Source organism: Manis pentadactyla, chromosome 8 (assembly GCF_030020395.1).
Source record: "Manis pentadactyla isolate mManPen7 chromosome 8, mManPen7.hap1, whole genome shotgun sequence".
Classification (NCBI taxonomy): domain Eukaryota; kingdom Metazoa; phylum Chordata; class Mammalia; order Pholidota; family Manidae; genus Manis; species Manis pentadactyla.
This window is the reverse complement of record NC_080026.1, coordinates 140,584,434-140,600,199: the sequence shown is the minus strand read 5'-3', so window position 1 is coordinate 140,600,199 and position 15,766 is coordinate 140,584,434. Positions and strand designations below refer to the sequence as shown.

Sequence of the window (15,766 nt, the reverse complement as noted above, 5' to 3'; positions counted from 1 at the left end):
CACATGTTAACCTGTCTCTCATTTTAAAGACTGAGCAGTTTAAAACGAAAGACCCTACCAGAGAGAAAACCAAGCCACAGAGAGTTAACAGGCTCTCTTCTCAGTCCCACCCACGTTACTCAGCGCAGAACACCCAGAAATCAGGGTCCACTGGCGGCCACCACGGGGGGGTTGGGGTAGTGGGGGTGTGGCCGAGTCCTGATTCACCACCATGCGGCCATATGATGGCGCTGTGGGGTTTGTTTTTCCTCAGTTTCGTGGGTGAAGCTCTGATGAAGGACAGCTAGCTGCCTTCACGCTGGTAGCAGATTTTAGAAAACAGAAATGGAAAGTGTTTGCAGAGCCATTTCAGCTCCTCAGAGATTAGAACTCTCAGCGACCCCACTAATATGAGGCAGGATGCCCTTGGAGCCAAATTCAGTTCTTCACTGTTTGGGAAAGGTTGGTTCGTGTATGAAGATCAAGCACAAGGAGGCGGCTTGGCCACAGGCAGTCAGTACCTGTCGCCCTGCGAAGCACTTGAGTCAGACACCGAAGCACTTCCTCGTCCGACAGAGTCTCCATGAACTCAGACTCCAGCCCAGCGATGAAACCACAGAGGATGTGGACAGACCTGCAGCAGGGAGACACCACTGAGACCGCCTGCAGCCAGCCCTGCCCTCCGCCCTGGCCACCTGCACAGGTGCCCCAAACAATGCCCAAAGCACCCATAGGGAGCCTTCCTCAGGCCCGTGGCTCTGCAAGCACGGGCCACAGAGTCCCAGGGGCCTCAAGACCCCAGGGATCTGTGACACTAAGATGGTATTTGCTGCTTCCACTGTCCCATGCACCCCAATGGGCAAGAGAAACCGGGGGGCAGGGGGCAAACGGACGTCCCTTAGCAGAGCCGAGGCCATGACACTAACCACCTCACTGCACACCCAGGAAAAAATGCCAAATCCACGGAAGCATGTCCTCAATGACCCAGTAAAAGTTTACCAACAATACTAACTCTTCACTCGAGTATGTCTAATACTTGTGTGACAGGATGGGAAACAGGCATAAATGTACAATGGTCACCTTGTGGATGGACCACGTGCAGCAGTTTGAGTAGCCCACTGAACAAGCCTTCTTGTTCATGGACTGTTTTTGATTGAAAGAATGGCTGATAAACCCTGGTATTCAAGCTTGGGTAAAGTGTGTCTGCCACAAGGAAAACAACTTTTATTAGTGATCTCGAGAAAAAAATTAGAATTTTAAAAACAACTTTTATTAGTGATCTCGAGAAAAAAATTAGAATTTTAGAAAATTTGAATCTGTCATCTACAGCTTGATAGGTTACCAATACAAAGAGATTTCTGAGACCAGTGGTGATATTAATATATTTAATATTTTGATACTGCACAATGAAATGTATCAACATTTGGAAGACTGCATGAACTATTACTTTCAGAATGACCAAAAACGTAGAGAGATAAAAGGTCCAAAGTGCAAGACAGGTGGATTTTAGCACAAAGGAATACAAAATCCACTAATGTGGCTCAGACTCCACACTGCAGCTAACCTTTACAAAACTGCCACTTCTTGAGTTGCTGTAGTATCAAAGAATACTCACAATGATCTGAAAACTATTTAAATATTACTCCTTTCCTCAGCTACTATCTGTGTAAGCCAGATCTTCTTCATCTTCAACCAGAATCAAATGCTGCAGCAGAACAGAGGGGGCAGCCTGGGAATCCAGCTGCTTTTGAGGAAGGCAGACATGAAAGCAATTTGGAAAAAGGACAAAATATGTCCACCCTTCTCACTGAATTTGTTTTAGAAATACAGTTTTCATTTTAAAATGTTATTTATGCTAACATGGAACAGGCTTACAGTCACTTTAAACAATATTTCTAAATTTCTGTTTTAATTTCTAGTGTGGTAAATGTATACACATAACCCATGTAAACAAAAGCTCTTTGGAATCCTTGAGAATCTTCAAGGGTTCAAAAGGGGGTCCTAAGACCAGAAAGTGTGCAAGCCACTGCCCTGGGCCACGAAGGCACCCAGAGTGCCTGGGACCTGGTCCCCACCGACATCCTGAGCACAGAGCACAGGCTGCAGAGCCAGGCCTAGAGCAGGTGGCCAAGCACACCTGGTCACTGGTCCACTTGCCTCCTATGACCCCAGGCCCGTTTCCAAACCCCTGATGTCAGTTTTATCTTCAGTGCAGAGGGGACGCACAGCATGCCCTCAGGTTGGAGGCCTGCTCATTCTGCTCTGGGCGGGGGCTGTTGGCAATGAGCCTTGCTGGTAGGGACGCCCACACTTCCCTCCTTATCCTCAGTCCTCCAGGCCGAGAATGTGGTCCCCAATCCCCCCAAGTCTGTGTGGAAAACTGGAATCATGTCTGCCAACTGCATCTTTTAAACCAGTCCCTCCTCCCTAAGTCATCGTGGTCTTATTTTCTGAGTTGGCGCCAAGTCGGCTCATGCTGCTCTCCTCGCGCTGTGTAGCCAGGCCATACCACTTGCCCCTGCTAACGGGTCTGTGATTCCATGACCTCAAAGGATGCTTGCTCAGTTACGGCATCAGGTCTAAGCACTCCCTCCCAGTTACAGCCATGTTTCGAATTCCGCCTGCCCCTTACAAGCCCCAGCTTCCTGATGGATGTGCAGCCCAGTCCACCGGCACATTCCAGGCGCTGAGAAATGCCGCCGAGCTGCACACAGCAGGAACTGTCTGCCCCTGGGGGCCTTATGCCCAGGGCGCCTGCCATCAGTGCTCTGGGGCTCCCTTGGGACCCCCACCCACGAAAGCCTCCAGAAACACCTCACAATGAGTCAACACATGGCTAGATCCCCAACCACACTAAGGCCGGCGAGCCAGCCCCGACTCAGAGCTCACACCTGAGGCTTCACAGAGAAACGGGAAGTGTACATACCCAGAGGAAGGCAGGACCAAAAAGCCAATAAGCTTCTTGAACCAGGCGTCCTGCAGCTCAGGGGTGACGTCCTCCAGGGGTGACGTGTCCTCCCACACCACCTGGATGTGCTGGCAGTCCGGTTCCCAGAAGGGCTCCTCAAACTCCAGGAAGATTTTATTGTTGGTCCCAAAGCCAATTTTCCTGATCGCTTGTGCCTTCTCATCAGGCAGTGGTGGCTCGAAGAAAGTGTCCAGATGTTCTTTAAGAAAACCTGGAATTACACCACATAAACCCCTTAAACTGTAATTGAGAACCACAGGAACTGCCCTAACTCCCGTCAGAGAAGCAGGAGAAAGAGGCCTCCACGCACTCTGTGTCCACTCAAGACCATGCCAGGCCCCAGCTCCCAGGGCACAGAAATGAGGCTGGCTTGGCCATCAGAACTTACAGCCTCCAGGGACTCGGCCTTGGCCGGCCAGCACCATAGGGGAGGGTCGTGAAAAACCCCACAGCCACCTGGTCCTGCAGGGACGGTGCACACCACCCACCCAGACTGCTCTGTGAGACAGCGTCTCACTTCTGAGCCTTCTGCCTCTCAGGGAATAGTTTGGAACTGAGAAATATGCAGGGTTTATCCAGAAGCTACACAAAAAGTAATCTGCATGGCAAAAAAGTTAATTTAGCCCAAAGTCAAACAACATAATGCAATATTTGCAGCATAAGCCAACCTCCTCATGACACAGCTTGCAAGTTAGTAAAAAAGGATGAACAGCCTTGCAGGAAGCCAGGTACTGTGGTCACGAGGCTCCACAGAGGGGTGGCCACACCCTCCCCAGCAGCCCGTCTGTCCAGATCTTCAACCCAGCAGTTCCTGCTACTGGAATTTACCCACCAGAGACGATCACACAAGTATGTTTAAACACACATGGAAAACAGCATGAAACAGAAAAAGGGGAAAACAACCTAAATTTCCATCAATATTAAGTAATGACACCTTCATACAAGAAAACACTATGTGGCTATAAAGAACGAAAGTTACAAGTGCCCGGCCCGCCTCCCGTGAATGACAACGCAGATGTAATAATACATCTATTGATTACAGCAGGATCTCAGCAAACATGCGCCACCACTGTGGATGAGCACAGCTGTTCATGTAAAAAAAAACTGCTAGACCTATATGTGCTGATTTGGAAATATTGACAAAACATTTTATTAAGCTCCCCCTACCCAAAAAGGGCAAAGGGAGCCACAAAATGGTGTTACTGCATCTATGATTCTACTGGGTGCAGGCGGGCTTGTTCGTAAATACCCACTGCCGTATTTTGTTAGCCCTTTGTCCACAGCATTACTTTCTGAAAGGACATGCAGAACTCCAAGCCACACCACGGGGCTGGAGGACACCTGCTCTTCATCTGGCATCTGCTCTGGCACCTGCTAGCATGGTGAACGTGAGCAATTAAGTGACTTATTTCTGCTGGCATTTGTCAAACAGGATAGGGACAGATGCAGCCTCAGGCTCCCTGAGGACTAAATGAGGTGACACCCCCAGACAGAACTTCACTTTCAACCGTCTCCCCCTTTTATCAAATTACCAGTTTCTACTAAAGACTTCTGTCTAAAGCATCAGATCTGAAGTTAGAATTATTCACAGTACTCCTTCCTTCTCTGCTGCTGTGATGCAACTTTAGACTCGGTTTCTCGGCCCTCTCCCATCTCCAAGAAAGCAGCTTAGGGGGCCTCCAGAAGCAGTCCCACTTTGCCAGAAATTACCTCTAGAGGAGCATGACATGCCTATTCTCCTACCGTGAAACTCTGAATTCCCAAGCACGCAATGGCTCTAAAACACAACAGAGAAATGCTATCTGAAACTGGAATGAAACTGAGATCAGTAGCCAAGCAAACACCCCAGAGCCAGCTGAGCAGGGAGAAAGCCAGAGCCCTGAGCACTGGGACAGGGGCCTGGAGGAAAACGCGACCGCAGAAATGGGCTTCACCTAAGGGCACTGTGACGATGACGTGATGTGCCGGGAAGCAGCCTCCATCCTCACACTCCACCAACACTGGGAACGTGTCCCCAGATTCAGCTTCCGGGAAGGACCCGTTCCAGTGAATGGTCTTCACGGGCTTGTTAAAAGCCACTGTGTCCTTGGGCAAGGAGGCCATGATGTGGTCTGTGAGCCCTTGGTAGCCCCTAGGAGAGACAGAGGTGCCAGCACTGCCTGGGGACCCGGCCCTGGAGGTGAGACACTGTAAGCTCCCCAGGTCCACGGAGGCGGTGGGCAGCGGGGACCCTGTGGGGAAGGCATGGGCCTCACTGGCCCCCCTTTTTCTGGTTCAGCCCAGGATTGCCAGTGCCCAGCTTCTGGGCTAATAGGAGGGCTAAAGAGAAACGCCCCCAGACCACAGAGAGAACGAGACCTCCTTCTCACCAGGCCCAGTGCTCTGTTTCTGAGTATAAATGCTCTCCCCTGTGCAGGAGCGTAGGTGACAATGATACCAGGGGGGACACCCAGAGAGCACAGGGGACAGTGGGGGGGGGGGGGACGGCTGCTAAGTAGTTTCCCGGTCTGCTAACTATGGGCAGCTGGTTTTAGGGACCTGTGAACTTTGGCTGATTAAGCGAGGTGGGGCAGGGGCCCATTCAAGGGGCAGGGAAGTCTCCCAGGTCGGTTAGCCCTAGGCCATCTCTGAAGCCAAAAAGACTTCATAAACACAGGAGAGAGAAAGCATTACAGGATACCTTTCCTTCTCTTGACTTAGCTTTTTCTTGAAAAAAATTTCTTCCTTTTTCTTGAATGACCTAAGCTAGGGGAACAAATGACAAATCTCTCTACGACAAAGAGATGAAATGGCTCCCTCTCATCCTGCCCGTGTCCCAGAGCTTGACCAGAGATAAACCGAAGGGTCAGGGTGCACAGAGGGGCCTGGAAAGCACAGAGGGGATCTGGGATGCACTGAGGGGTTCTGGAGTGCTTGGAGGGGGTCTGGAGGTGCATGGAGGGAACTTGGGGTGCACTGATGGGTTCTGGAGTACACAGGTATCTGGGGTACAGTAAGGATCTGGGGTGCATGGAGGGGATCTGGGGTGCATGGAGTCTGGGGTGTACAGAGGGGGACTGGGGTGCATGGAGGGGATCTAAGGTGCACAGAGAGGGTCTGAGGTACACTGAGAAGTTCTAGGGTGCACTGAGGGGTTCTTGGTTGCACAGAGGGGGTCTGGGGTATACAGAAAGGTTCTGAGGTATGCGGAGGGGATCTGGGGTACACTGAGGGGTTCTGGGGTGCACGAAGGACTGACAGCATGAACATACCCAGGAAAGGTGCAGTCCAGCCCTGGCAGCACTGTGTACTCTCCAAAGGGCAGGAGGGCCACCGTGTCCATGCTGTGCGTGCCACTCACACAGCACTCCACGTTGAAGAAGCTGTTCAGGATGGCCAGCTTGAGCTTCTTGGACTCCTCGTCCTCCGTCCACCCAGCCACACGCCGGCTGATCTCCCTCTTGAGGTACTCCCCCACACTGGGCACTGGGGCCTGGGCCGCATGCAGGAAATCCCGAGTCTGGTCTAGGAGGCTATAGAACAGATTGCCCATCTCTGCCACCAGCTCCAGGCTCACGCTTTCCCCGGAGCTGGCATAGGACACGGAGGGCAGGCCCACGTGGCCCCCAGTGTCCATCAGCTGGTTCTCCTCTGACAGGTCCTGCTCTCTCAGCAGCCCATACTTGGCAGCCAGCTGGAAAACGGGATTGCCTTGGGAGGGTCCATGGATCCAGTGAGCACCCAGCTCCACCACGCCACCTGAAAGGGACAGAAGGTGCCCCCTGAGGTTCTCCCACCAAAGGCCAGCCCGGAGCCCCCTCCTGGACCACATCCAGCCCTGCCCATCCCAAACACACTCTGAAAACCAGCTCCAGGGCCACAGGGTCCTTGAGGACCACAGTCTGTCACAGCAGGGCCTGGTCGGACCTAGTTTAAGGAACACACATGGGGAGGGGGCTGGCCTCCACCTGCACTTGGGGCAGAAGGGCGCCCAAGGGACCACAAGAGGCTGGAGGGGGAGCGCCTGGGGGCTGGCCAGGGGCTGTGCAGAACTGCAGGTGACTTCCCCGGCTGGGGCCCAGGCCTGCTAACTATGGCAGCCGGGTTTCGGGGACCCATAAACTTTGGCTGCTTAAGTGGGGCAGGGCCCTGGGCGCAGACCGGGCGGCGGCGGCAGAGCCGAAAGGGCACCAGTTGGGCTCTGGGAAGGGGTTCCGGGAAGGAGTTCGGAAAAGGGGTTCCGGGGAGGCCGTTACCGAAGTTGTGCTCTGAGCGGATGCGGCCGCCAGCGCGGGCCGTGGCCTCCAGGACATGCGGCTGCGGGAAGGCCGGGTGGCCGCAGAGCTTGTGCGCCGCGCCCAGCCCCGCGATGCCGCCGCCCACCACCAGCACCCGCGGCCCGCGGCCCGGGGCCGCCGCTCTGCGGCCACTCGACTCCATCACGCCGTCCGGCGCAGCTCCTTCGCGTCCCACCGCTCCGAGGTCCGGAGTCCCCTGGGCAGAGCGGAGGCGGCCCGGAGACGCGGGCCGGGGCGGGGGCAGGGCGAGAGGCAGGGAGGGGAGAGGAGAGAGGCGGGGGAGAGAGGAAGGCGGGGGCGGGGCGAGGAGAGGGGCGGGGCGCAGGCGAGGGGCTGGGGCTGCGGAGGCGCGCCGCGCGGCCAGTCCCCGCGTGAGTGCCGGCAGGCTCCGGCGCCCCCCAGCGCTGGGCCGCGGGGCTCCCCTAGAGGCCCCTCCCGCGGCCCAGGATGTTGGCGGGCCACCCGGGAGGCGAGGGCGAGCGTGGCGGGGTCGGTGCGCGTCCTCCGCAGCTGGGCGGTGTGGGCGTGTCCCCGCGGAGGGCGAGTCGGGCCTTCAGGGGGACGTGGGGATGGCGACCAGAAGGCGGGCGGGGGTCTCCCCGCTGCCCCCGGAGAGCGGGCGAGAGCCTTCCCGGGCCGGGGAGCCCGCGGCTGGGAGAGTGCTGCGGCATCACGCCGGGACGGGAGAGCGGCACGCGTCTCGAGCGCGTCTGTGGGGTGGCCTCCTGACTCCTCTCGAGTCGGTTCCCGTGGGAGCAGGCGGGCCTGCTGGGACACCCCACCAGGCAACCCCCTTCTGTCTCCCAGTGTGACCCTCCTCGGCCATATATTCTTTGGTTCTGACTTACTTTCCTCTTTGGGCGAAGCTAAGGAGAGATGTCTGGGGAATCATTTTTTAAAAGACATCGCGAACCTGAAAATGACTTAACGTTGCCCTCACCCCTAGTGTGCAGTTACCCTGGGCACGGAATTCTAGGTTAGTGACCACATCCTTAGACGGAAGGCATGGTTTCCTGTCTCTTCCCGCCCAGGAGTGCTGGTAAATTGAGAGCCATCCTCATTTCAAATCCTTTACCCACATTTCTAATCCTTTCCTTCCTGAAGTTTTCAGGATCTCCTTTTGAAATTTCACAATGTGGTGCCTCCACGTGCCTGGGTTTTCACCCACTGTGTTTGGCAGCCAAAGTGGGGGTGGACCAACCATTTGCAAGCTTCTGTCCTTCAGTCCTGGGAAATGATTTCATTGATTATTTCACCCATCAAATACTTACCAATGACACCTCCTCAGTCGCTGTTACCTCTATCTAAAATTCCTATTTTAGGATGTCAGACCTTCAGTACTGGCCCGTGAGTGCCCAAGTGCATTCTCTCCTGTTTCCCATCTTAACCTCTTTGGTCTGCTTTCCGAGGGATTTCTTCCATGAGGCTTTTCTTTCTGCTGCCCTTGTTTAATTTTCAAGAGCTCTTGCTTCTTCAAAAATTTTTTTTAGTAAGAGAAACTGTTCTTGCTCCCTGGAAGGTACGTCCTCTTCATCTGAGGATATAATGAGACACTGAAGTGTGATTCTCTGCTTACTGTTTGCTCCACATTGTCTTTCTCCTTGTTCCTTCAGCCCTGTCTTCCAGGAAGAAGCTTCCGAGATGGCGAGTAATGTATGTTGTCTGCTCATGATAAGGAATGATAGACCAGAGGACTGACTGGAAACGTTAGGTTTGTGAGTGGGACTCATCACACTTTAGCTTGACTCTGGGGTGTGCCGGGGCTCTGTTAGTTGTGGGACCCCTGTCGCTCTCTCTAGGTCCTTCCTCTTCTCCTGAAGCACATGGGCCTGGCTGCCCCTATTTTAGGAGGCAAATAATGGCTGGGAGTGGAGAAGGTCAGCATTTTCTGGGTGTGGTAGACCTCCACTGTGCCTGCTGTCCTCCTGGAATCCCTCTGTGCAGAGGGTAAACTTCCAGGCTGCTGCCAGGATGGCAAATGGCAGTCAATTGCCACTGCCCAAGCTGTGCAGAGAGGCACTGTGTTACAGCACCCATTTAAATCAAGGTGCTGAGGATTAGTCTGAGTGACACAGTTAGAAATCTAGCCTCTGAGTTTGGTGGGGGAGGCAGAAAATAGACATGTAAATATATGATAGTTTCTCCAGTGAAATATGCATGCAAGGGGCACTGCACTTTTCAGAGTGAAACACGTGGCCGGAGGCAATGACAACCTAGACTCAGAGGCCACCAGCAGGAGCTGAGGGCACATGAGCTTTTCTTGGTGCCATAGGGCCACCATGGCGATCAAGGCCACAACTACTCAGTGACACTTGACTTAACCAAATCAGGTTAATTTGTGTCAAAAGCCTTTTTTATTACAACTCACCTGTTTAAAGTGTACAATTCACTGATTTACAGTACGTTTACAGAGCTGTGCAGTCATCACTGCCATCCTTTAGAACATTTGCATCACCCCAGAAAGAAGCCCCTCCCCTTTAGCAGTACCCAATGCCCCTTTCTGCGACCCCTGCCGACAATCACTTTGTCTCTATGGGTTTGTCTATTCTGGATGTTTCATATTAATGGAGTCATATGGCCTTTGGTCTGGCTTCTTTTATGCAGCGTAATGTTTTCAAGATTCACCCATGTTGTGGCATGTATCAATATGCTTCATTTTTGTCAAATATTCCATATATTCTAATGCATTCTCATATACCCATTGCATGGATATATCACATTTTGTTCATGCATTCATGAGTTCATGGACATTTAGGTCTTTTCCCACTTTTTGGCTATCATAAATAATGCTATGAACATTAATATACAAGTTTTTGTGTAGACCTGTTTTTATTTATGTTGGGGACATACATAGGGGTGGAACTGCTGGGTCATATAGTGACTGTTGTTCTTTTGAGGAACCGCCAGACTGTTTCCAAAGTGACTGCATCATTTTACATTCCTACCGGCAGTTAAGAGTTCCAGTTTCCCTGTATCCTCGCCAACTTACCGTTTTCTTTTATTACAGCCATCCTAGTACGTATGCAGTGGTATCTCATGGTGGTTTTGTTTCACTAAGGACTAATGTTGAATACCTTTTCATGTGTTTATCAGCCATTTGTGTATCTTTGTTGGAGAAATGTCTGTTCAGTCAGTCCTTTGCGCACTTTTAATTGGGTTTGTTTTTTACACATTCTAGACCCCAGACTCTTACAAAAATTTTCTCTCCTGTGGGTTCACTTTCTTCATGAAGTCCTTTGGAATACAAGTTTTTTATTTTGATGAAGCCCAACTCACATACTTTATTTTGTCACTTGTGCTTTTGTCCCCAAATAACTTCATGGAGGACAGCAGCTACTTGACCTCAACATCAGCCCTAAGGTGTTAGAAGAAAACTTCCTTTAGGTTGGAACCATCTCACTTTGAATACCTACCACAACCGTGGGGCCCACACTAAGAGGATCCCGCAGTAAAGGGCTGTTGTTTGTTTCTGTGGGCACAAAAGTGTCTTTACCCTCAGCCTTGAAATAGTTTTGCTGAGCATTCAATTCTGGTTTGAATTTTACTATTTCAGTGTTGTTTTTCATTTGTAAGTGATCTTTTATCTCCCTCCCATTTGCAGAATCTGGGCATACACATGGAGTCCTGGTAATACATCTAAACGTTTATAAGTTATAAACCAAAATAATTCAAATAAATTACATTAATTTTATGATTAAATCCTTTTATAAAAAACATCTATTCAGATCCAGAAGGAGGGGCGGAAGATGGCGGCGTGAGTAGAGCAGCGGAAATCTCCTCCCAAAACCACATATATCTATGAAAATATAACAAAGACAACCCTTCCTAGAATAAAGACCAGAGGACACAGGACAATATCCAGACCACATCCGCACCTGAGAGAACCCAGCGCCTCGCGAAGGGGGTAAGATACAAGCCCCGGCCCCGCGGGAGCCGAGCGCCCCTCCCCCCAGCTCCCGGCGGGAGAAGAGCAGGCAGAGCGGGAGGGAGACGGAGCCCAGGACTGCCGAGCACCCAGCCCCCGCCATCTGGGCCAGAGTGCAGAGACAGTACGTGCCCAGGGGGCCCTGGATGCTGGGGAAACAGGGCAGCAAGAACAGTGAGTGGGCACCAGAGGCCGGGTGCCGGAGGACATAAGAAAAGCGCGTGACCATTTTTTTTTTTTTTTTTGCTTTTTTGTTTTGTTTTGGTGAGCGCTTTTTGGAAGTCTTAAAGGGGCAGGGCGGGACATTTAATCCAGAGGTAGGGAATCTGGGGATCTCTGGGCACCCTAACCCCTGGGCTGCAGGGAGCAGGGAGACCCCTTACGGAGATAAATAGCCTCCCAGCCGCTCCCCCTCCAACGCGACTCCACCACTTTGGGGCAGCGGCCCGAGCCAGGCCACGCCCACAGCAACAGCGGAGATTAACTCCATAGCAACCGGGCAGGAAGCAGAAACCCTGTCTGCACGCAGCTGCGCAGCACAAGCCACTAGAGGTCGCTGTTCTCCCAGGAGAGGAGGGCCACAAACCAGCAAGAAGGGAAGTCCTTCCAGCCGTCACTCGTCCCAGCTCTGCAAACTATTCCTATCACCATGAAAAGGCAAAGCTACAGGCAGACAAAGATCACAGAGACAACACCAGAGAAGGAGACAGACCTAACCAGTCTTCCTGACAAAGAATTCAAAATAAGAATCATAAACATGCTGACAGAGATGCAGAGAAATACGCAAGAGAAATGGGATGAAGTCCGGAAGGAGATCACAGATGCCAGAAAGGAGATCGCAGAAATGAAACAAACTCTGGAAGGGTTTATAAGCAGAATGGATAGAATGCAAGAGGCCACTGATGGAATTGAAATCAGAGAACAGGAACGCATAGAAGCTGACATAGAGAGAGATAAAAGGATCTCCAGGAATGAAACAATGTTAAGAGAACTGTGTGACCAATCCAAAAGGAACAATATCCAGATTATAGGGGTCCCAGAAGAAGAAGAGAGAGGAAAAGAGATGGAAAGTATCTTAGAAGAAATAATTGCTGAAAACTTCCCCAAACTGGGGGAGGAAATAATCCAACAGACCACGGAAATACACAGAACCCCCAACAGAAAGGATCCAAGGAGGACAACACCAAGACACATAATAATTAAAATGGCAAAGATCAAGGACAAGGAAAGAGTGTTAAAGGCAGCTAGAGAGAAAAAGGTCACCTATAAAGGGAAACCCATCAGGCTAACATCAGATTTCTCAACAGAAACCCTACAGGCCAGAAGAGAATGGCATGATATATTTAATACAATGAAACAGAAGGGCCTTGAACCAAGGATACTGTATCCAGCACGACTATCATTCAAATATGACGGTGGGATTAAACAATTCCCAGACAAACAAAAGCTGAGGGAATTTGCTTTCCACAAACCACCTCTACAGAACATCTTACAGGGACTGCTCTAGATGGGAGCACTCCTAGAAAGAGCACAGCACAAAACACCCAACATATGAAGAATCGAGGAGGAGGAACAAGAAGGGAGAGAAGAAAAGAATCTCCAGACAGTGTATATAACAGCTCAATAAGCGAGCTAAGTTAGGCAGTAAGATACTAAAGAGGCTAACCTTGAACCTTTGGTAACCACGAATTTAAAGCCTGCAATGGCAATAAGTACATATCTTTCAATAGTCACCCTAAATGTTAATGGGTTGAATGCACCAATCAAAAGACACAGAGTAACAGAATGGATAAAAAAGCAAGACCCATCTATATGCTGCTTACAAGAAACTCACCTCAAACCCAAAGACATGTACAGACTAAAAGTCAAGGGATGGAAAAACATATTTCAAGCAAACAACAGTGAGAAGAAAGCAGGGGTTGCAGTACTAATATCAGACAAAATAGACTTCAAAACAAAGAAAGTAACAAGAGATAAAGAAGGACACTACATAATGATAAAGGGCTCAGTCAAACAAGAGGATATAACCATTCTAAATATATATGCACCCAACACAGGAGCACCAGCATATGTGAAACAAATACTAACAGAACTAAAGGGGGATATAGACTGCAATGCATTCATTCTAGGAGACTTCAACACACCACTCACCCCAAAGGATAGATCCACTGGGCAGAAAATAAGTAAGGACATGGAAGCACTGAACAACACAGTAGAGCAGATGGACCTAATAGACATCTATAGAACTCTACATCCAAAAGCAACAGGATATACATTCTTCTCAAGTGCACATGGAACATTCTCCAGAATAGACCACACACTAGCCCACAAAAAGAGCCTCAGTAAATTCCAAAAGATTTAAATCCTACCAACCAACTTTTCAGACCACAAAGGCATAAAACTAGAAATAAACTGTACAAAGAAAGCAAAGAGGCTCACAAACACATGGAGGCTTAACAACACGCTCCTAAATAATCAATGGATCAATGACCAAATCAAAATGGAGATCCAGCAATATATGGAAACAAATGACAACAACACTAAGCCCCAACTTCGGTGGGACACAGCAAAACAGTCTTAAGAGGAAAGTATATAGCAATCCAAGCATATTTTAAAAAGGAAGAGCAATCCCAAATGAATGGTCTGTCACAATTATCGAAATTGGAAAAAGAAGAACAGATGAGGCCTAAGGTCAGCAGAAGGAGGGACATAATAAAGATCAGAGAAGAAATAAATAAAATTGAGAAGAATAAAACAATAGCAAAAATCAATGAAACCAAGAGCTGGTTCTTCGAGAAAATAAACAAAATAGATAAGCCTCTAGCCAGACTTACTAAGAAGAAAAGAGAGTCAACACAAATCAACAGTATCAGAAACGAGAAAGGAAAAATCACGACGGACCCCACAGAAATACAAAGAATTATTAGAGAATACTATGAAAACCCATATGCTAACAAGCTGGGAAACCTAGGAGAAATGGACAACTTCCTACAAAAATACAACCTTCCAAGACTGACCCAGAAAGAAACAGAAAATCTAAACAGACCAATTACCAGCAACGAAATTGAAGCGGTAATCAAAAAACTACCAAAGAACAAAACCCCCGGGCCAGATGGATTTACCTCGGAATTTTATCAGACATACAGGGAAGACATAATACCCATTCTCCTTAAAGTTTTCCAAAAAATAGAGGAGGAGGGGATACTCCCAAACTCATTCTATGAAGCTAACATCACCCTAATACCAAAACCAGGCAAAGACCCCACCAAAAAAGAAAACTACAGACCAATATCCCTGATGAACGTAGATGCAAAAATACTCAACAAAATATTAGCAAACCGAATTCAAAAATACATCAAAAGGATCACACACCATGACCAAGTGGGATTCATCCCAGGGATGCAAGGATGGCACAACATTCGAAAGTCCATCAACATCATCCACCACATCAACAAAAAGAAAGACAAAAACCACATGATCATCTCCATAGATGCTGAAAAAGCATTTGACAAAGTTCAACATCCATTCATGATAAAAACTCTCAGCAAAATGGGAATAGAGGGCAAGTACCTCAACATAATAAAGGCCATCTATGATAAACCCACAGCCAACATTATATTGAACAGCGAGAAGCTGAAAGCATTTCCTCTGAGATCGGGAACTAGACAGGGATGCCCACTCTCTCCACTGTTATTTAACATAGTACTGGAGGTCCTAGCCACGGCAATCAGACAAAACAAAGAAATACAAGGAATCCAGATTGGTAAAGAAGAAGTTGAACTGTCACTATTTGCAGATGACATGATACTGTACATAAAAAACCCTAAAGACTCCACCCCAAAACTACTAGAACTGATATCGGAATACAGCAAAGTTGCAGGATACAAAATCAACACACAGAAATCTGTGGCTTTCCTATACACTAACAATGAACCAACAGAAAGAGAAATCAGGAAAACAACTCCATTCACAATTGCATCAAAAAAAATAAAATACCTAGGAATAAACCTAACCAAAGAAGTGAAAGACTTATACTCTGAAAACTACAAGTCACTCTTAAGAGAAATTAAAGGGGACACTAACAGATGGAAACTGTGAAGTGCCCGCAGAGACCGCGGAAAAGCGGCGGGAAGGGCCGCCGGCCAAGGCCAAGCTGACACCGCCCCGGTCGAGGAGCGCGGCGGGGCGGGCTCTCCCGAGGCTCCCTCCGGCAACGTCGGGCGTCTACCCGCTGCCGGCCCTCCGCCGCCCCCTGACCCTCGTCCTCTTCCCTCAGGAAGCCGAGGGTCCCCGGGCCAGGGAGCCCCCGAGGCTCGGGCGGCGGGCCTCCAGGCGGAGGGGACGCGGCCGTCGGGCGGTCGGACCCCTTCCGGCGCACTGCGGCCCTCGGCGAGCCCGCCCTCACCTCCTGGGGCTTGGGGTCCGGCGCCAGCCTGCGCGGACCAGGGAGGGCGTTGGGGCGACACGGCCCCCGCGCTGCCGGCCCTCCGCTGCCCCTCGGCCTCGTCCCCGACCCTAGCCCTCCTCCCACACGTGGTCCGCGGAGGACCGTCACGTCCGCTTCCGCCGCTCAGGCTCGTCTCGCGAGAGCTGCTCTGCCTCGCGAGGCCAGCCCAT

At 50.3% G+C, this 15,766-nt stretch overlaps 2 protein-coding genes across 5 annotated transcripts in view; both read right to left on the bottom strand.

Moving 5' to 3' along the window:
- Nucleotides 1-7,474, bottom strand: part of PAOX (polyamine oxidase) — a 14,990-nt gene extending 7,516 nt beyond the window's left edge. For 3 of the 4 annotated variants that reach the window (XM_057506538.1, XM_057506539.1, XM_057506537.1), the window contains exons 1-5: nucleotides 7,183-7,474; nucleotides 6,199-6,685; nucleotides 4,882-5,078; nucleotides 2,906-3,158; nucleotides 501-613 (exon numbers count right to left, since the gene is read on the bottom strand). In XM_057506538.1, coding sequence (XP_057362521.1) covers nucleotides 501-613; nucleotides 2,906-3,158; nucleotides 4,882-5,078; nucleotides 6,199-6,685; nucleotides 7,183-7,366 — 1,234 coding nt within the window. In that variant the 5' untranslated portion in view covers nucleotides 7,367-7,474. The remainder of the gene's footprint in view (nucleotides 1-500; nucleotides 614-2,905; nucleotides 3,159-4,881; nucleotides 5,079-6,198; nucleotides 6,686-7,182) is intronic. The other variant, XM_036929685.2, reaches the window with a different exon arrangement.
- On the bottom strand, nucleotides 7,366-15,766 carry LOC130684488 (proline-rich protein 2-like). The gene is made up of 3 exons (XM_057505405.1): nucleotides 15,705-15,766; nucleotides 15,378-15,582; nucleotides 7,366-7,989 (listed from the first exon to the last, which is right to left on the bottom strand). The coding sequence occupies exons 1-3, from the start codon at nucleotides 15,764-15,766 to the stop codon at nucleotides 7,366-7,368; spliced, it is 891 nt and encodes a 296-aa protein (XP_057361388.1).